Raw genomic sequence first — 21,856 nt, 5'->3', positions numbered from 1 at the left:
CATTAGCAGTTATCTGTGGTCTAGAGCAACATCAGGGTCTAGACTATAAGCTGTTATGAGCAGGGCCCTTCACCCTCCTGCTCTCGCTCTGTTCTATCTTTGTCATCAGTGCACTCCCACTCACATTCATAGTCTCTGATCTTTTCTGCCCGCCTCTGGGCACTGGTCTTTGAGCATTACTGTTAAATACTGTCACTAAGGTGTCTATATATCGCTTTATCTATTTCCCCCTTCTAATGTCTGTTTGATTATCTTGAATTGTTTGTACATACCTATTATTGTAATTTTCCATGTATGGTGCTATGGACACAGGGCTTACCGCTGGAGAGTAGCCTCAAGTTTAATACTCAGAGCTTTTCAATTAAAAGACCATTTCCTCCCACAGTAAATCCATGGCTAATGTGGGTTAACCCATCAAGTACCCGGAGCTATTGGATAACATGCACGCAGTGGCCACAGTTATGTTAAAAATAGCCAGACTTATTGCGTATGTCTGTTCTCACTCGCTCTTACCTCAGGAGGAAGTGAGCTGAAACCTGTGGTAACTGCATCCCCCATGCAGCAACTAAATAGCTCCGGGCACTGCAGTAAGCCATGCTGCTAATTGAATATGTCCCTTGGTTGCACCATATAATTAGACTATATTATTAGTAATAATAGTAATATTAGTAACAAGAATTATCCCTCATCATTGCTCAGTGACATCAATAAGAACAGGGTTTCCTAGGCAAGGCAGGAATATATGTACATTAGAATACTGTATGCTGCCACTTTATAAATGTTCATAAATATGAATTTTAGATACACAACTGACATTAATAATTAGAATACTTCAGTGCTGTAAACACTTGTATAAGCAGCTATGAAAAGGATCATTACTAGCGATGTTCAAGGTGGACCAAAAACTATTGATTACTTTAGTGGCCATTATAGACCATACCATGGACTAACACGGTCACTCATCCAGAGTGAGAAAGATAAAATGTTTCACATTTGTTCATATACTAATTTAACAATACTTACAGCTTCTCTGCTTAATTCTCGCTTTCTCCATCAATTTTATTGAAGCCATCTGTTATACAATAGACTAGTCCAAACAGACACAGCACAATGCTACACCTTGTCTTCCCCCTAGGCAATAGAGGGGGCAAGTGGATGGTACTGAACCTACGTCCTTCAACTTTTATGTCATTTTGGAACTCCTCAGTGATTTGTAGAAAAGTTTACAGTGGGGGAGAGAAGGCCTTTTTTCCAATATACAGTTGTATACTGTACTTTCTTCTCCAGATAATAGTTTTGCATTTTGGTTGTATTACAATTCCTCAAGTATATGTAGTAATTATAACAATGTATTACTAATTATTGAAACCATCTCTTTTCAATTGTCTAAACATATATTTAACATATAACAGCAAATAAAACATTTTCTAAAATTTACATATAAATCTACTATGAAACACTCACAAGCTTTTTTTAAGTGTCATTAACATGCAAGTCAAGTATTTGTTGCCCTTTCATTGATTGGCAGTTTAACAACATTATAGAAATCATTGTTTTCTTTGCTAGGGATTAAATAATGCAATTGCGATAGACTTTGATTACAGAGAAGAGGTTATCTATTGGATTGATTCCAGCAGATCTAATGGAAGTCGTGTTAATCAGATGATTGTGAATGGCAGTGATGTAAAGGTATTACAACCACAAATTATTTAACACTTAAAGTTTGTCTGTTGTCTTGTGTAATACCCCAGATAAATTATTGGGACATGGAGACATCACTAAGGCATGAGTCACTTGTAAATAGGTAACATATAGTCTTCATTGTAACAAATGTTGGATTAGCTGACTTCTCTATTTTTGGGCAGTGTGCACAATTTTATACTAGAATGGCAACTATGTACATCAGTGATCATGTTCTGTTGTGTTACTTGTTATATATATATATATATATATATATATACTCTAGGAAGTCTGAAACACCAAGTGGGCTGTGTTACATGTACTGGTGAGGCTCATGGTTCTACCAAAAATGTTTGGCAATGGTGGCACCTGAATATAGAGTAACAGTCTGTCACTCATTGTAATTAATCAATTACACTCTCACTGCAGCATACTATAGCAATCAATGAGAGTCTGTAATTGATAGTGTAAAGCTGGATACACACTACTAGATAAATCACGTGTTCCACTGAATGGGTGATATATATGTAGTGCATCAGCGGGTGTGTTCACCCAATATGTCTGTGAATGATGTTGTTTACAGACATTTAGGGTCGGCCCCGTACACTGTGCAGGGCACACCCAGTTGTGATATCAGGACAGTCGCGAACAAAGAACTTTGCATCTTGGTAAAACCATGTTGCACTGCAGGTGGGGCAGATGTAAGATGTGCAGAGAGATTAAGATTTGGGAGGGTCATGTCCAAACTAAGCTCTAAATTGTAGTGTAAAAATAAAGTTGCCCAGCGTTTGTGGGCTACATGCTAAAGCAATATACAGTCATCAAATCAACATTTACAATGTCAACACCAGAATGTTTACAGGTTTTGTGGTTTTAACATGTTTAACTGTTGACATACAGATGTTCATATTGTGAAAATGTCAACATTAAGGTTTGATTTAGAACTTAGGGATAGACTCACTTATTCTGACCATATAATTTCAGTGTCGTCATGCTGTATGTTGTCATGGTGAAAGTTAACATGATGAACATGTTGACATGTTTACTGTCCGCATTTGTCTTTTACATTGAAGATTTTGCTTTAAATAAATAACATTGATCTTCAGTAATCATGTTTCTCTCTTCCAGGTAGTGCATAACACAGCCATACCCAATGCGCTTGCCGTGGATTGGATTGGGAAGAATCTGTACTGGTTTGACACTGAGAAGCGGGTTATTGAAGTGTCCAAGCTAAACGGCTTGTATCCTACCATTCTGGTTAGCAAAAAGATTAAATTCCCAAGAAATTTGTCCCTGGATCCACAAACTAGGTACTGTCCAATATTGTCTGACATGTAAAATGTTTTGCCAATGGAATTCTCAAAACACCTTTACTTATATAATAGATATACGTGAGAAAAGAGCCGTCAGCTAAATAATTATGACCGTCAGGATGTTATCTATTGCTACACTCACTAAATATATCACAATGTATAAGATCATCATTTGTCCACATCATGGACCGGATGTAATGACACGCGAGATGCTGGACAATTTCTGACTTTTTTTTAAAGGGGCAGTCACTTACACGGCATTGTTTTACCCTGTAAGTGATTGCCCCTTTAAAAAAACATTGGGCATCTCGCAACTGTGGCAATTACGGATGTTATTACATCCGGCTCATGATGTGGACAAATAAAATTATTCAGTGATTTTTTATTTGTTTTTTGTTTACTTTTGTTATCTGTTCTGCAATTCATAATGAAACCCTTTCATGTGACACAACAGTTAAGCTTGTATCTAAATTACAAACAGATGGTCAAAATTGAGCAAAATATCCAAGGACAATCTAAATTGTCTGGTACAATTTTATTCAAATGCCTCATGGGAAGTGTTGTACAGTATGTAATAGTAAACTGTGCATTGTAATTATTAGATATTCTCATACATATTGAAAGATATTAAAATAGTAAAGACACCCAAAGCACTAAATGCCCTGAATAATAAAATAAACTTTGCTTTGGTAGCTCAGGAGATAAAAATAATAATAATTGCCAACAGTACAAAATTATGAAAGTGTGTCTGATCAAAGAGGAGAAAACTACTGTACTTTAAGAGGTAGATTCACTAAGGCTTCTAAAAATGAAAAGTGGTTGCCAATAGCAACCAATCAGATTCTGATTATCACTTTCAAGGATGCAATAGAAAAATGAAAGAATCTCATTGGTGGCTATGGGCTTTTTATTTTTAGAAGCCTTAGTAAATCTACCCTTCAGTCTTAAAATTATTAAAAATAGTGTCTGAATAATCGGAGGTCAAGTGAAAACAATATGGCAAATTTAGTTTGCTTTTATTTAACATTTTAGGTGGGTTCGTCAATGGCTAGAATCAGCTTTTGCAAATGCCTGGCATTTTGTAGTTAAGAAAATTCCCTGCCCACATTTCTCACATGATGCATTACAAAAGTCATTGATACATTGTAGTTGTGGCAATGTCATACTTACCTAAAAAAAAATTCCTGGGGATCCTGAAGGGGTGCTATGGTGCTGAAAATTGCATAATGGCCACTATTTAATATAACATTTACTATAAATAGAAATATTTTGGGGTAAATTTACTAAGCTTTGTGTTTGCCCAAGTTTGAAAATACGGGAGTGTTTTGGCCATTTTTACAAATGTGGGAATTTACCAAAGTACAAACACAGAATTATTGGCTGGAATAGTACTTCAAAACACAGATGGATATGGCCATATGATCAAATACACCATCGGCCAAACTTGGATGTAATTTCCATAGTCAACGCTGAAACACAGGAATTTACCTAGAATCGTGTGTGCAAAAACGCCTGTAAACTGTGCAAACTCGGACCAAAATACATTTTTCAAATAGATGTCTCCCTCAGCACCATGTCTAGAGAAGCATGCACAGATCAGTGAGGTTTGTGCAGTGCTTCTCCCCACATTCATACTCCCCTCCCCCCACCACCCCCACAAGCACAACCAGCCATGGGGTCTTTAAGCCGGGCCTGGTTCCAAAAATACTGGGGAAAATTTGCAAAGGTTTCGGTGGACCGGTCCTGGTTGCAAAAAAAGGAAACAAAAAACATAGGGATACTCAATATTTTTAAAACCAGCACTGGACACCACTAGCAGGAGGGTAATGTAGGGAGAACCTGTGTAATCCATGAGCATCCCAGGTAAAAGGGATAATATGGTCACTTTAGGTAATGCTACAACAAGGGGATATGGCTATTCTAGTCCCTGTGGTCATAGACTCTCCCGCAAGCTGGTGCTTGAAGAACCACAAGTACAGTACCAGAATACAAGTGCATTAAGGGCACGCTGGTACTTATTGTCCTCCTGTAAAAGAAATATAAAAAAAGACAGTACACGCACTGTGAAACTTTAATAAACGCACTCACACATACTTACCTACTGTAGCCATTTGTGTCTTCTTTTCCAGTAGCATCCCCATCTGCTGTTAAAAAAATAAATCCAATCTCTCCTATCCATTGAGTAAATCAGGTCCTCTTTATTTAATATAGGCATCCAAGGAGTAAAAAAAAAATGCAAGTCCTGCTCCATGCCAGACCTAAGGAATTGTATGTGTTAATACATTCAGTTCCTCTTTGTGAATGGTGGGACCCTCGTGTGTTCTGTCATTTTAAGAGCTGCCAGCCAATCAGAGGCGCGTCCGTAGGAGTACCCGCTGATTGGCTGTGAGCTGGCAGACTGTCAATCAAACCTTCCCACATTGACTTCATGGAATGAAGAGGACCTGATCTACACCAGGTATAAATGAGTATAGATTTTTTATTTTTTTAGAGGATGCAAATGGCTACAGTAAATGTAGGTGAGAATGTGTGAGTGAGTGAGTTTATTAAAGTTGTACTTTCATGGTATGTGTGTACTGTCTTTAATATTTCTGTTACAGGGGGACTATACGTACCAGCGGGACCTTAATGCTCTGCATGCTTGTACTTGTGGTTCTCTGTATAGCTTTTTTGTTACCCGTAGAACTCCAAGTTTAGGTCTTAGTTCTAATTTCATCCTAGTGTTTTGGTTTTGCAAAACCACCCACGAGTGTATTGGAGGTGGCTATGGATTTATTTTTTTATTTGAATTGATAAAAACTGCAAAAATCATGTAATTTTTGCAATCCAAAACCTGAAATTCAGATTTAAAATTAACATTCTGAACCGCAAAAGATCTGAATCTGGTACACTGTTCATATCAGAACTTCTCGGTAGCGCTAAACCGGGTTTTGGTTTGGTTCGGATCCACAAAATTTGGGTGGATTCGGATTTCTGGAGAACCAGACCACACATCTTTATCTAACACTCAATATTTATAACGCAGAGCTTAGATTCCAAGAGTACCCACTTCCTCTGATATCTCCTTCATAGTCAAAGTTCCAGTTTCCTCAGTCTATCAAGCCTGCTGCTTTTGTGAAAAACTTTACTCCGAACTCTGCTTATTTATCACATCTAGTATCTCTCCCAGTACTGTTGCTTCCGCCATAGAAATTTTTTCAGAATATGCTTTTTTACTTACCCAATATACTGCTAAAACTGTTATCCATTTTCTCAACATCAACCCCAACCCCAAATGAAATGCCATCTGCTGATTACTAGTGATGTGCACCGGAAATTTTTCGGGTTTTGTGTTTTGGTTTTGGATTCGGTTCCGCTGCCGTGTTTTGGATTCGGACGAGTTTTGGCAAAACCTCCCTGAAAAATATTTGTCGGATTCGGGTGTGTTTTGGATTCGGGTGTTTTTTTACAAAAAAACCCTCAAAAACAGCTTAAATCATAGAATTTGGGGGTCATTTTGATCCCATAGTATTATTAACCTTAATAACCATATTTTCCACTCATTTTCAGTCTATTCTGAACACCTCACACCTCACAATATTATTTTTAGTCCTAAAATTTGCACCGAGGTCGCTGGATGGCTAAGCTAAGCGACACAAGTGGCCGACACAAACACCTGGCCCATCTAGGAGTGGCACTGCAGTGTCAGGCAGGATGGCACTTCAAAAATATTGTCCCCAAACAGCACATGATGCAAAGAAAAAAAGAGGCGCACCAAGGTCGCTGTGTGACTAAGCTAAGTGACACAAGTGGCCGACACAAACACCTGGCCCATCTAGGAGTGGCACTGCAGTGTCAGACAGGATGGCACTTCAAAAAATAGTCCCCAAACAGCACATGATGCAAAGAAAAAAAGAGGCGCAATGAGGTAGCTGTGTGACTAAGCTAAGCGACCCAAGTGGCCGACACAAACACCTGGCCCATCTAGGAGTGGCACTGCAGTGTCAGACAGGATGGCACTTCAAAAAAATAGTCCCCAAACAGCACATGATGCAAAGAAAAAAAGAGGCACAATGAGGTAGCTGTGTGACTAAGCTAAGCGACCCAAGTGGCCGACACAAACCACCTGGCCCATCTAGGAGTGGCACTGCAGTGTCAGACAGGATGGCACTTCAAAAAAATAGTCCCCAAACAGCACATGATGTAAAGAAAAAAAGAGGCGCACCAAGGTTGCTGTGTGACTAAGCTAAGCGACCCAAGTGGCCGACACAAACACCTGGCCCATCTAGGAGTGGCACTGCAGTGTCAGACAGGATGGTACTTCAAAAAAATTGTCCCCAAACAGCACATGATGCAAAGAAAAAAAGAGGCGCAATGAGGTAGCTGTGTGACAAAGCTAAGCGACCCAAGTGGCCGACAAAAACACCTGGCCCATCTAGAGTGGCACTGCAGTGTCAGACAGGATGGCACTTCGAAAAAATAGTCCCCAAACAGTACATGATGTAAAGAAAAATAGAGGCGCACCAAGGTCGCTGTGTGACTAAGCTAAGCGACACAAGTGGCCGACACAAACACCTGGCCCATCTAGGAGTGGCACTGCAGTGTCAGACAGGATGGCACTTCAAAAAAATAGTCCCCAAACAGCACATGATGCAAAGAAAAAAAGAGGCGCAATGAGGTAGCTGTGTGACTAAGCTAAGCGACCCAAGTGGCCGACACAAACACCTGGCCCATCTAGGAGTGGCACTGCAGTTTTCTAGCGAGAGGATGAGTGCTTCCATCCTCATGTGAATCTGAACCACTAGCCATGAACATAGGCCAGGGCCTCAGCTGTTCCTTGCCACTCCGTGTCGTAAATGGCATATTGGCAAGTTTACGCTTCTCATCAGACGCTTTCAATTTTGATTTTTGGGTCATTTTACTGAACTTTTGTTTTTTGGATTTTACATGCTCTCTACTATGACATTGGGCATCAGCCTTGGCAGACGACGTTGATGGCATTTCATCATCTCGGCCATGACTAGTGGCAGCAGCTTCAGCACGAGGTGGAAGTGGATCTTGATCTTTCCTTATTTTAACCTCCACATTTTTGTTCTCCATTTTTTAATGTGTGGAATTACATACCAGTATCAATAGCAATGGCCTACTACTATATATACTGCGCACAACTGAAATGCACCACAGGTATGGATGGATAGTATACTTGACGACACAGAGGTAGGTAGAGCAGTGGCCTTCCGTACCATACTGCTATATATACTGGTGGTCACTGTCAGCAAACTGCAAAACTAAAATGCACCACAGGTATAGAATCTAGATGGATAGTATACTTGACGACACAGAGGTAAATAGAGCAGTGGCCTTCCGTACCGTACTGCTATATATACTGGTGGTTACTGTCAGCAAACTGCAAAAGTAAAATGCACCACAGGTATAGAATCTAGATGGATAGTATACTTCACGACACAGAGGTAGGTAGAGCAGTGGCCTTCCCTACCGTACTGCTATATATACTGGTGGTCACTGTCAGCAAACTGCAAAACTAAAATGCACCACAGGTATAGAATCTAGATGATTAGTATACTTGACGACACAGAGGTAGGTAGAGCAGTGGCCTTCCGTACCGTACTGCTATATATACTGGTGGCCACTGTCAGCAAAACTCTGCACTGTAGTCCTCCTATATAATATACTGGTGGTCCCCAGTCCCCACAATAAAGCAGTGTGAGCACAGATATATGCAGCACACTGAGCACAGATATGGAGTGTTTTTCAGTCAGACAACGTATACTGGTGGTCACTGTCAGCAAAACTCTGCACTGTACTCCTCCTATATAATACTGCTGGTCCCCAGTCCCCACAATAAAGCAGTGTGAGCACAGATATATGCAGCACACTGAGCACAGATATGGAGTGTTTTTCAGGCAGACAACGTATACTGGTGGTCACTGTCAGCAAAACTCTGCACTGTACTCCTCCTATATAATATACTGGTGGTCCCCAGTCCCCACAATAAAGCAGTGTGAACACAGATATATGCAGCACACTGAGCACAGATATGGAGTGTTTTTCAGGCAGACAACGTATACTGGTGGTCACTGTCAGCAAAACTCTGCACTGTACTCCTCCTATATAATACAGCTGCTCCCCAGTCCCCACAATTAAGCAATAAGCACAAATATTTGCATCAACATTAATAAACGGAGAGGACGCCAGCCACGTCCTCTCCCTAACATTTCCAATGCACGAGTGAAAATGGCGGCGATGCGCGGCTGCTTATATAGAATCCGAATCTTGCGAGAATCCGACAGCGGGATGATGACGTTCGGGCATGCTCGGGTTAACCGAGCCATACGGGAGAATCCGAGTATGCCTCGGACCCGTGTAAAATAGGTGAAGTTCGGGGGGGTTCGGTTTCCGAGGAACCGAACCCGCTCATCACTACTGATTACACGTCAAATGCAAATTGTGGTAAATAGGGGCCTTAGAATCCAGTTCAAATACTCACAATAAGTGTCGGACTGGGGCATGAAGTTCCCACCGGGGGAATGTAGTGATAAGGGCCAATGCTTAGGGGTGTGGCCATCCACCACAGAGGCTCGGCTAAATATTAGAGGTTGTATGATTTGGGCCCCTTTATAAATAAATAAATACTCAAAATAATGCTAATGCATGCATGATAATTTAAGAGATTAATAACAGCAATGCACTGTAGTGAGTACACCATAGTCATGTGCAGTAAAAGATAACTCATGTATAATGTGATTTTCAAGTGCACAATCTAAAATTGATCCCTAGAGGAGAGGGTGGGCCCTCAGACAGTGGGGCCCACCAGTGGCTTCTTCTGTACCCCTATGGGCCAGTCTGACCCTATATTGTAAGACCCTTGACATCACCACTCATACATACATCTCAAAATCCTCTAACCCTCATAGAGCTAGAGATCACACGTCTTCTTAGGTAACCAGCATTCAGTTCAGCCTACAAAACTTCACCCATTTATGGAATTCCCTACCATGTACAATCAGACTCTTGCACAGCCATCAATCTTCAAATGTTCTCTGAAAACCACAATAATGCACTATCACAAGTACTTCAATCACCTGGGGCAAAGTTAGGGGTCAGGTCGCTCCAAGGCACAATATTATTGTACGACCACTCTACGCACAAGACTCATCCCCCTTCAGCTACATTTTTTTTGTTAGGATTCTTTTATGGGCTGAAAACTTCCCCTTGCAAGCTCTGGTTTGCTTTTCCCCTGATGCACCATGGGGGATGTATTCGTTGTCAAGTATCTAAATAGCTGCGGCATAATTAAGACAGGAAATTTCTGATGCAGGGAGACTGTTGTGCCGCACCTGACCACTGGCACTGTCAATCTCCACACTTTCTCCTCTTGTTTCAATTAGAATGTAAGCTCTCTCATAAGCATGGACCTCCCTAACCTTTGTTTTATGTTTTCAGTCATTTAGTTTACTTTGTGTGCTCTTGCTTTATTTATTTCCTGTTTTTACTACTCTCTGATGCTAGCGAGAACTGTGGTGCCTTTCATGATATAAATATATAATTTATACTGCAAGATTTATAGTGCTATAGAGTGAATTCTATGCGAACGTTCAGGAACAATGAAAAATAACTTTATTGTCGATTAAATAATGAATTTTAGGATGTATTTGTTTGTCATTGAATAACCTAAAACATGCAATGCAAATAAACCTTATAAAAATGTTTTTTGGAGCCAGTAGTGTAATAAAACGTGAACCTTTTATTGCACTCCTCCATGTAGAATAAATGGTGAACTCATGTAAACATGCTGTTTATTACATCTGTACAGATATTTGTACTGGATAGACTGCTGTGAAAATCCACATATTGGCCGTGTTGGAATGGATGGAGCCAATCAAAGCGTTGTCATAGAAACGATGATATCTAGGCCAACAGCCTTGACAATAGATTATGTCAACAAACGAATCTACTGGGCTGATGAGACTCATATTGAATTCTCAGACATGAATGGATTTCATCGGCACAAAGGTAGGTTTACAGTTTAACAAGAAAAATAGTGTAAAATGCACCCTTTTAGTTGGATTTGGAAATACGGTATACAAATTGCTCATTACAAAATTAATTTGTTATGGTAAAAAAAAATGTTAGAATGAGAGGACAAAGACAGACATACAGTAAGATGGTTCTTTTTTATAGAGAGGCTGACTGACCTACAAAACACTCTCTTAACTGAGTATTAGGAACTTACTGTAGTATGGTTAGACATGTCTTCATTGTGGTCGGCCATTTAATATATAAGTTTGGGCCTCAGACATCAGAGAAGCTATTGAGTTTCTTGATTTAACATGTTTAGAGTTGGTCATATGGGCTGGAAAGGGTGGTTTGATTGTCCCACCAGAATATGTCAGGCTCCTATTGCCCAATGGGTTGAGGTATTTTTTTTTTTTTTGATCAGATACAGATATGCCAACTGTATAGCATTTTGGGCTATAACTAGGCACAGGAGGCAGGTTCAGGGGAAATTTAAGGAAAAATTACTTCACAGAAAGGGTAGTGGATAAGTGGAATAGCCTCCCATTAGAGGTGGTAGAGGCTAAGACTGTAGAGCAATTTAAACATGCTTGGAATAGGCATATGAATATCCTTACAAATAATTAAGGTTCAAAAAGGGTTGAGATTGCCTAAAGGATAAAAAAGGGACAGACTAGATGGGCCAAGTGGTTCTTATCTGCCATCAAATTCTATGTTTCTATGAGTTCCATTACACAGTGCACTACTGGTGGCATCATCACTGCCTTGCGGCACCTGAATGTGGCTTGCTACCAGTAGCACCTCCAAAGAGCCATCCGGAGAGTCCAATGGGTCCTCCAGGCATCTTGTGGAGCTGGCCAGCACAGGGTGCACTGCATCATGTTACACCACTGATAGCATCATGTAAAAAAAAATCAAGTACAAATACACAGTATTATTATAATAAATAAATAAATAAATAAACATGAGATGATATGCAAAAAAACTATAGTGAAGTAAGTATATAGAAAAAGCTTCTTAATTGTATTAGCATCAACTAACCTGTGTCCACTTTGGAGGTTTATAGAATTTAGCATTTTACTTTGAATTTTATATTTATATGTAAAAACTTTGCATATTAGTTGTACATGAATAAATGCAAACTGTTTATGAATGGGTAGACTGGATGGCCCAGTATTAACGTCTTCAATCTGAATATTTACATCTTGCTTGTTGAGAAATGAAACTCAAGGGTCATAAAGGTTGTTATTGATTTTTAACTATATATAAAATATTCCTGCAATTTCCTTAAAGATGAGTCATTTTGATTCCACTCTTGTATATAAGACTTAACTGCATTCATGAAAGGGTATGTAGGCTTCAAATGCATATATAACTGGGTTACAAGTCAGAAAATGATTTCACTCACATTCTTGAATTTCTATGAACTACTGATCTGCTTATTACATATTCCACAATCTTTTTGTAGATTGAACAGGCAATACCATATGTTCGCTCAGTCTCCAACTAAAATAAATGCATTTTATAGTGTGCCTTCAGCCTGTACTGTACATAGGGGGTCATTCCGAGTTGTTCGTTCGTTATTTTTTTCTTGCAACGGAGCGATTAGTCGCTAATGCGCATGCGCAACGTCCGCATTGCGACTGCGCCAAGTAAATTTGCTATGCAGTTATGTATTTTACTCACGGCATTACAAGGTTTTTTCTTCGTTCTGGTGATCGTAATGTGATTGACAGGAAGTGGGTGTTTCTGGGCAGAAACTGGCCGTTTTATGGGTGTGTGTGAAAAAACGCTACCGTTTCTGGGAAAAACGCGGGAGTGGCTGGAGAAACGGAGGAGTGTCTGGGCGAACGCTGGGTGTGTTTGTGACGTCAAACCAGGAACGAAACTGACTGAACTGATCGCAGATGCCGAGTAAGTGTGGAGCTACTCAGAAACTGCTAAGAAGTGTCTATTCTCAATTCTGCTAATCTTTCGTTCGCAATTTTACTATGCTAAGATTCACTCCCAGTAGGCGGCGGCTTAGCGTGTGCAAAGCTGCTAAAAGCAGCTAGCGAGCGAACAACTCGGAATGAGGGCCATAGTGAAAGCAAACTGTGGTCTGAGACTATAATTATTAGTAGATGTCGTTACTATTCTGGCGCTCAGGATCCCAACGAGCAGAATGTCGACAGTAGCATTGCGATGGTCAGAATCCTGATGGATCCCTACAAGGTGCCTCATGCCTCATGCCTCAATTAGGTTCAGTTCCTATAAATCAATTTTAGTTTAGTCCACAGTAGAACTGTCTAAAATCAGAGCCTGATGAAGATCTCATTGAGCCTGCCCTAGGCAATATGACAGTTTGGAGCACATTCTCCCCTCTGTTAAAAAAAAGAGCTACCCATCCTTTCTTACTTCTGATGAATTCTGCTGTCCTGTCAATGCAAGTTGTATGATGTAACTCTGTGATGGGCTGTTGGCATTTGGGACTCTAACTTGTTTTGGAGTTTAGCAGCTTGTTTTTATATTTCCTTTTTCCTAAATTGCTAAGCATTTGAAGCAGATGTTTTAACAAAAATGGATGAAGTCTACAGAGACAAAGAAATGTGAATCTGGAAAAAGTTGCATAATTTAAGCATAAATTAATGTACACTGTTGTCTGGAAACTTTATTCAAGTCGCTTTGTACGGTACAAACACTGGTTTTAATATTAATAGATTGGGAATATTTTTATTTACAAATTATACTTGCGTAATCTCCAGCTAAATACACATACAGTAACTTTTTAACTGATAACGTGAACACTCCATGATGTGATGTACTGTATAAATAAGACACAAATAAGACACAAATGTTCCCATTGTTACTCCCCTAAAGGTCTTATGGTGGGTGGGTGGGTACATATTAGGACGACCAGCAATTGCGCTGATGGTCGGGGCAATTTTCTTTCACACCAAACCACATTGCCAGTACACACGAGCCCTATGTAATAAAGATGGAATGAATCTCGTTCCATCCTTCATTACACTGCATTGAGTCACATGACCGAAATATGTCTTATGTGACCTGCAGCATTGTTCAATAGTGCGTGCACACTGCACAATGTAGATGATTTGTGGTGCCGATACTGCTAATTGTTGTAACATTGTGCAAGTGTGTACCCATCCTTAGCTTACTGTTTCTATGTACAGCATGTCACTCAAAGAACACCAGGCACTAGCCACAATCTGTGCAATATTGCAGAAGTTTAAGCTGCAAAGAATAGCAGCTTTAAAAAAATTGAACTCAATCCCCGTGTTGACAGCTATAATGTCGACAGTTATGAGTGAATCATTGAACATGTCGGCATCTAGAAAATCTTGACATGCTCACAATGTTGACATTCTGCTGAATGTCGACATTAGGGTTACGCTGCAGAAGGAGGTAGGGGTTAGCTTTGTTCACCGGCGAAACTACTGGATGAAAGACGGAACGCACTATCACCTGACAGACGAACCCAGAACATACCACCTTAAGTGAGTGCTGCAGTGGGATACTCTGTTTTGTCGACTGTCTAGTCATGTCGACATTTCACCAGTGCATAAGAAGTTGCAGTCGCTGGCTGTGAAATTCCCCTGAAGTGGTCACAACACATCTGCATTAGAGTCACCGCACCCTCGTTACCTTCTACACACAGTCACTCTCTATCAACCACTCTCCATCCTAATTCACACTATGAGCACTGTCGAAAGACCATCAATTCACATGCACAGTGCTGCCATAACATATGACCAGTAGCAAAACACTGCCCATCTGCGCAAAGTAAACAATGTCTTTGTGTCCACCACTGAATCATGCCCAGTGGCTGCAGCAAGCAAACCTAAAGCTGCAGGCTGTCCTACCACCATTCAGGAGCTGAGCTCCCATCAGCCTAGTGCTGCCTGAGGAGCTGAAGATCAGAAATCCCTGGATGATCACCCACCAGACTGTTTGTGATCTAAGTTATGCGCCTCAGAACCCCCAGTTACCATCTGCCAGCTCAGCACTGCGCAGCACCTTGACTTGCGGTCACACACTCAGGCACAGAACCTGGCGCAGCATCCCATTGTGCAAATCCCCTTGTGTTTTTATGTGTGAGACTTTATGCTTATGTGCAGAGCCGGCCCTAACCAATATGATGCCCTAGGCAAGATTTTGGCTGGTGCCCCCTAGCACCGCTGCTAGTTCTGCAAGAGATGCCTGGCATGAGTCAGCTGGCATTTCTGCTAATGTCGGGTGCCTTTTGTTTATGACAATGCATCTTATTTGCATTACTATGTGGCTAGGATGTACAAGCAGCTTCTGCTGATTCAAATTATATACAGCATGCCTATATTCTGTGTGCGACTGCGGCTGTATCTGCATACGAAATGCTACATTACAGTGATTTCCAGGAATACACACAGAATATAGGCATGCCGCATATAATTTTAATCAGCAGAAGCTGCTGGTGCCCCTAAGCATGCCAAATGCCACAGGCATTTGCCTAGTTTGCCTATGCCTAAGGCCGGCTCTGCTTATGTGTGTCTCGTCTGTAGATATACACTTGGTTGTTACCATGGATCCAGGTGAGCATTTGGACTATTGAACAATAACTGCTTTGCAATCTTTTTGTTCTTATAAACCCCATCTTTTTTTTATATTACAACATTGTAATCCCTGTTTCCTCCATTAGTGAAGGCTTCACATAGATTTTATAACAGCACGTTCATCCAGCATAGGTTTCCAGTATATATACACCTGCACCAATATAGGATTACCAAATAGATCAATCACTTTGTCAACCTATTGGTAGTACTGTACTTTCTGGAAAACATCTAAATCTGCTGGAGACAAACCATAAGGTACAGATGTATCCTCTTTCAGTGTTGCCTGCGATTGCTACCCATATGCTAGAATGGTGGAGCCGCAGGCTGCAGGAGGCAGCGCTATGTCATGATGAGTATGCATCCCGGCAGTACTGGTACACGCTGTACAGTGTGACTTTAGCAGGGCACACACCATACAATTATCTGGCAGATCTTGTTGGTTGGAATGAAAATCTAGAAATGTATAAGAGCAAGTGACAATCGACCACTTGCTCACAAATAGTGGAAAATGGACAAAAACTATTGTCCATACAAATTGGTTAAATCCGTGATTTCGCAAATTTGTCTGGACAACAGTTTTTGTTAATTTTCCATGTTTGGGAGAAAATGTTCAACTGTCATTTGATCTCATCCATTACCAGATTTTCATTCCAACTAGTCAGATGTGGCAGATTATCTGCCAGATAATTGTATGGTGTATACCCTGCTTAAGAAACAGAATTTGATGGCAGATAAGAACCACTTGGCCCATCTGGTCTTTCCTAAACAAAAAGAAAAAAACTAAGAAAGCGCTGACACACTGAATACTAAAATTCAATCACTTTTTATTAAAATATGTAAAATACACAAGGACTGTTCCTAGACCACCTTTATAAACTATATTGATACAATGGTCCTAATCAATCCCTATCAATATATAGACATGTGGGTTCCCTATAATAACAACACTATATGTTTTTTTGGACAAAAGTAATTGTCATAGATATATATAGCAAGGTTAATGCACTCAATACAGCCAGATGTTTGGATTGGCAGCAAAATAAATGAGTAATCTTTGTAGTGGTAACTGTTGCAGTATTTGTTTCATATAGTACAAATGGTTACAAGTCCACAAAGTTATCTCCAAATATTGTAACAAAAGTTCCAGTTGTTAGATGTTAGTTTGCCAGGCAAATCTGGAACTGTTATACATGCAAAGTTGAAATATGTTGCAGAGAAATAATTATTGAACTCTATTAAGCATGGCCATGCTTTAAATATATGATTGTTTTTACCGCAACCTCCCTCTGGTAAACGGGTTGCTGTCCACTACCGGCTCTGGTGCTCCACGACCCTAAATCAAGCCTTATCCGGAGTTAAAGACGGTCCCAAAAGCAATGGAGGGTGATGGTCCAGCGGTACAGAGAGGGAACCTCAGTGCGGGTCTCAGGTCACAGTCCGTATGAGACGCGTTTCCCCACCTTAGAGCAATTCAGCATCGGCGGCTTCATCAGTCAGTTGACTGATGCTGAATTGCTCTAAGCAAGCAAACTCTACACATATGCAGCCATGGTGGGAATTGAACCCATGACCTAAGTGTTGTGAGCAGTGCTGCAAGTATGGCGGTACAGGGCGGAATGGGGTACGGCTAAGAAATTCCCAGCCAGTACGTCATACTGCTGGGCCACCACCTTGCAGACACCGGGTGTTGGAGAGAGGAGAGCACAGCATGCTCCTCTCCTCTCCTGCCTGCCCATTCACTCCCGAGTCCCCTGAGTCAGGCGGCGGCGTGCACTGAAATGCCAGTTCATGATCCAATAAGTGCTCGCAGACCGGCAGCCATTCAGGAGCTGCCGCTGCTGAACCTCGAGCCCTGATTGTCTCGCAGACCGGCACCAGATCTAATATACAGAATGCCACCATTGCAGGAGGACTCGCAGAGCGGACTGAGGGCAGGAGAGGGGCCGCAGGGGTGCGTGCTGTGCTCTCCTCTCCCCAGCAGCAGCAGAAGACACTGCCAGCCCAGGCAGCAGCAACAAGAGTGAGTTTCACTGCTGGAGCATATCTGCCACTCTGGGGGCATGTGTATCTGGCAAAGTGGGGACATATCTGGCACTGTGGGGGCATGTGTTCCTGGAAAGTGGGGGCATACCTGGCACTCTGGGGGCATATATGTATCAGGCACTGTGGGGGCATATCTAGCACTGTGGGGCATGTGTATCTTGCACTGTGGGGACAAATCTGGCACTGTGGGGACATATCTGGCACTGTGGGGGCATATCTGGCACTGAAGGGGCATATCTGGCACTCTGGGGGCATATGTGTATCTGGCACAGTGGGGGCATATCTAGCACTGTGGTGGCATGTGTATCTGGCAAAGTGGGGGCATATATGGCACTCTGGTGGCATATCTGGAACTCTGGAAGCATATGTATCTGGCAAAGTGGGGGAATATCTGGCAAAGTGGGGGAATATCTGGCACTGTGGGGGAATATCTGGCACTTTGGGGGCATATCTGGCACTGATACTGATCCCCTCTCCCTGGCTGCAGCAGGTGCCGTGGGCTGTGTGGGCGCCCACTGCAGCCGGCTCCACTGACAGACACTAGAAGTCATAATTGACCTCTAGTGTCAGTGCGGCGCTGCTATGGGAGAGACGTCATGATGTCTCTCCCATAGAGAGGAGCCGGCAGCCGGAGACGGAGGGCAGCACAGCAGCGGTCCGGAAGCAGGAGCGGGGCTGGTAAGTGTTGTGTAGTTTTTTTTTTATTGTGTGTGTTTGTAAGCAGTGCTACTGGAGCACAGCTACAGTGGGCACAGCTACTGGGGCAGAACTACAGGGGGCATAGCTACAGGGGGCAGAACAACGAGGGGCACTACTTTTGGGGGCACAACTACAGGGGGCACAACTTTAGGGGGCACAACTATTGGGGGCACAGCTAGAGGGCACTGCTACAGGGGTCACAGCTACAAGGGGCAAATCTACTGGGGGCACAACTACTGGGGGCACTGCTACAGGGGACACAACTACTGGGATCACAACTACAGGTGGCACAGCTACTGGGGCAAATCTACTGGGGGCACAGCTAGGTGGCACTACTACAGGGGGCACTGCTACTGGGGGCACAGCTACAGGGGGCACTAGTACTGGGGGATAACTGTGGCCACACCCCTATTTTTGGGCGCATGCCTCAGGCACGCACCAGCTCTATTTTACACGGGGGGGGGGTGAGAGGCGGCACCACAGGAGACTTTCGCCCTGGGTGCCACAAGGTCTAGAACCGACCCTGCTGTTACATCATCCATACTGCTGCTAATTTAGATAAGGGAGTGCTTGGTAGCACAACTGTGGCTGTCCAATGGAGGCAGAAATATAGTGGTTTGATACTGTATCCATGAGACTGAATTATGTCACTCATAAAGGCTACAAAGACGTTTTTAGAGCCTGATCGTTCATGGCAATGGAGCTTTTCAGTAAAGTACATAACAGAAATCATTTATATAAGTTTGCAGTTGTTCAATGCAATTTTTCAATCTCTGTTATTTATTTATTAACCGTTATTTATATAGCAAAAACACATTATGCAGCCCTTTACAGAGAATATTTGGTCATTCATCAGTCTGTCATATTGTCACTGTTTAGTTTAGTACCTCTAAGAGATGTCTTTGAAGTATATCAATATTATGTACTAGTTTTAAACTCCAAAACATAAATGAAATTGGTTGTGTTGTTTCTAAAGCTTAGCTAATTACTGCAATACTGCTTGATATAGAGTCATACAAGCAGGTTGAGAAATGTGCACAGCATTAATGACAATTAGCGACAGGCGAGAGAGAAGACAACAATTATTAATCAGTCATCAATAAGATTTAGGTCAAGTAGGCAATATTCATTTATTGTTTTTATGCATATTTGATGTTGTATTTTTTACGGGTTTTTACTTTATAACAATAGAAAGTGCTTTTGTTTACAACACTATAAAACCTAATAGCAAGCAGAAACTTAATGCTGGTTGCCATAGGGATGTATCTCAACCCGTAAAACACTGAGTTATATTGCCTTTTCCAGCAGGCTTGACAGTTAGGATGATAATCACTGCACTTCACTGGAACTCAAAAATAGCCAACAATTATAACGCATTTTGACATAATGGATATAAGCTTTATCATATATTTTTTTCCTAATGTCTCAAACTTTTGGTGCTATTTCTGGTAGTTTTATGCATTTGCCAGGTAGAAATATACTTTACGTCACTCACATCTAATCTTAGTCACTTCTTATCAATTATCCGCCTTTGCAGGAGTGTTGAGGAAAATAATAAATCATTATCTCCAATTTTCTTCTTATTACAGGTTTCTTTGTATAAGGATCCTTGTGAGATGTATCAATATATAGATATGAAAGGTGGGATGAAGCAATAATATGTTGCCATGCGCTTCATTCCCTGAGCAATGAACGCAGTTTGGGCTGACCACAATAGTATTGATCTGTATGAAAAATAGATTGTCTGCACCCACTGTACTCACTGAACATTTCTGAAACACTAGACAGACCCTAAATGTACAGTTAGTAGTACGTACACTACACACTGTAGGACTGACTCTGAACTAGGAGCAAAGCAAAATAAGCAAGTAACTTTGTATCTGGAACAAACAATGGGGGTGATTCAGAGCTGATCATAGATGTGCTAAATTTAGCACATCTACGATCAGATTTTCAGACATGCAGGGGGACGCCCAGCATGGGGCTAGGCTGCCTCGCATGTCAGTTTCCCCCATTCACCACGCAAGGGTGCAAAAGCATTGCACAGCGGCAATGCTTTTGCACCCACTGAGTAGCTCCCTGCCAGCGCAGTTTCTGCGCAGCATAGCTGACGTCACGCAGCCGCCGCGCCCCTGCCAATGGTCCGGACATGCCTGCATTGTCCTGACCGCGCCTGGCCAACAGCATTCTAATGCCTAACTATCAATCAGGCAGAGGTGATCGCAGTCCTCAGATGCTGTTAGCATCTCACTGGGCTCCCGGGGTGTGCACTCCGCAAAGGGCTTCATACTGCGATCGCTACCGCTGCAGCGATCCAGTCTGAATTAGGCCTAATGTTACAGTGCAAGCGGTGCAAACCAAACACAGTAATTGAGTGATTGGATGATTTTGCAGGGTAAATACTGGCTGCTTTTGCATGTAACCACCAATGATGGACAGCCTATTATTTACACTGCTGTTTACTGTAGATTTGAGTTTAAACATGCCCCTCTGAAATCTAATCTCTCTGCACATTTTTAATCTGCCCCATCTGCAGTGCAGCATGGTTTTTCAATGTCTGACTTTTTTTGCTTGCTCCCATCTCAGAATCAGCACCAGTGTGTCTCACAGTATGATCAATAATTCCTTATATATTGAGATGCACTTAAGCTGCACCAGGCAATATACTATGAGTATGAAGTAATAGAGTGTATTATTGCACTATAACTATAAATGGACTAAGGGGGTTATTCCGACCCGTTCGCACGCTGCGGTTCATCACAGCGGCACGAATGGGTCAGTTCTGCACATGTGCGCCGGCCGAAATGTGCACACGCATTGTTGCCCAACGACGGCCGTCGCTGGGCAATGACAAGAATAACGAAGAAAGCGATCGCTCCCGCGATCGCGAGAAGAGTGACAGGTGGAAGACGTCCGGGGGCGTCAACTGACTGTTTTCTGGGAGTGGTGCAGTGAACGCAGGCGAGACCAGGCGTTTGGAGGGCGGATGTCTGATGTCAATTCCGAGATCTTCATCGCTGGTTCCATCGCCCATGGTAAGTAACTGCAGGGCTAGTCTTGTTTCACACACAACTTTTTTAGCATAGCAGGGCTGCACAAGCGATCGCACCCTGCTATGCTAAAATACACTCCCCCATAGGCAATGTTTAGATGATCGCATGAGCAGCAAAAAGTTGCTACGTGCGATCAACTCGGAATGACCCCCTAAAACCACTATTCCACAGTACAGTACTCCTGTTCAAATGATAATAGTCGATTTAATGAGCATACTGTATGTATCATGGTTATCACATTATTTAAGCATCAGCCATAGGCAGGAAATATGTAAAGCAGGAGATGTCGCAAATATCTCTTGGCTAAACACATTCCTTCTGATCTTCATTCCAAAATTGCTGTTCCACTCTGCTCTATTTTATTAAATATATCAAGATCAGAAAACATTTTTTTACTGGGTTTGAAGTCAGCAGCCAACCTACCTAATGGGGGCCCTGGACATATGCATCAGCATTTTTGGAG

General features: G+C 41.9%; 1 protein-coding gene across 1 annotated transcript in view; it reads left to right on the top strand.

The window, feature by feature from the left end:
- Positions 1-21,856, top strand: part of LRP1B (LDL receptor related protein 1B) — a 1,835,733-nt gene that overhangs the window by 1,566,533 nt on the left and 247,344 nt on the right. The window contains exons 58-60 of the mRNA XM_063932605.1: positions 1,567-1,689; positions 2,809-2,990; positions 10,807-11,006. Coding sequence (XP_063788675.1) covers positions 1,567-1,689; positions 2,809-2,990; positions 10,807-11,006 — 505 coding nt within the window. The remainder of the gene's footprint in view (positions 1-1,566; positions 1,690-2,808; positions 2,991-10,806; positions 11,007-21,856) is intronic.

The sequence above is a fragment of the Pseudophryne corroboree genome, chromosome 7 (genome assembly GCF_028390025.1).
Source record: "Pseudophryne corroboree isolate aPseCor3 chromosome 7, aPseCor3.hap2, whole genome shotgun sequence".
In the NCBI taxonomy this organism is placed as follows: Eukaryota; Metazoa; Chordata; class Amphibia; order Anura; family Myobatrachidae; genus Pseudophryne; species Pseudophryne corroboree.
The sequence above is the reverse complement of the archived record's forward strand: the minus strand, read 5'-3'. Positions and strand labels throughout refer to the sequence as shown.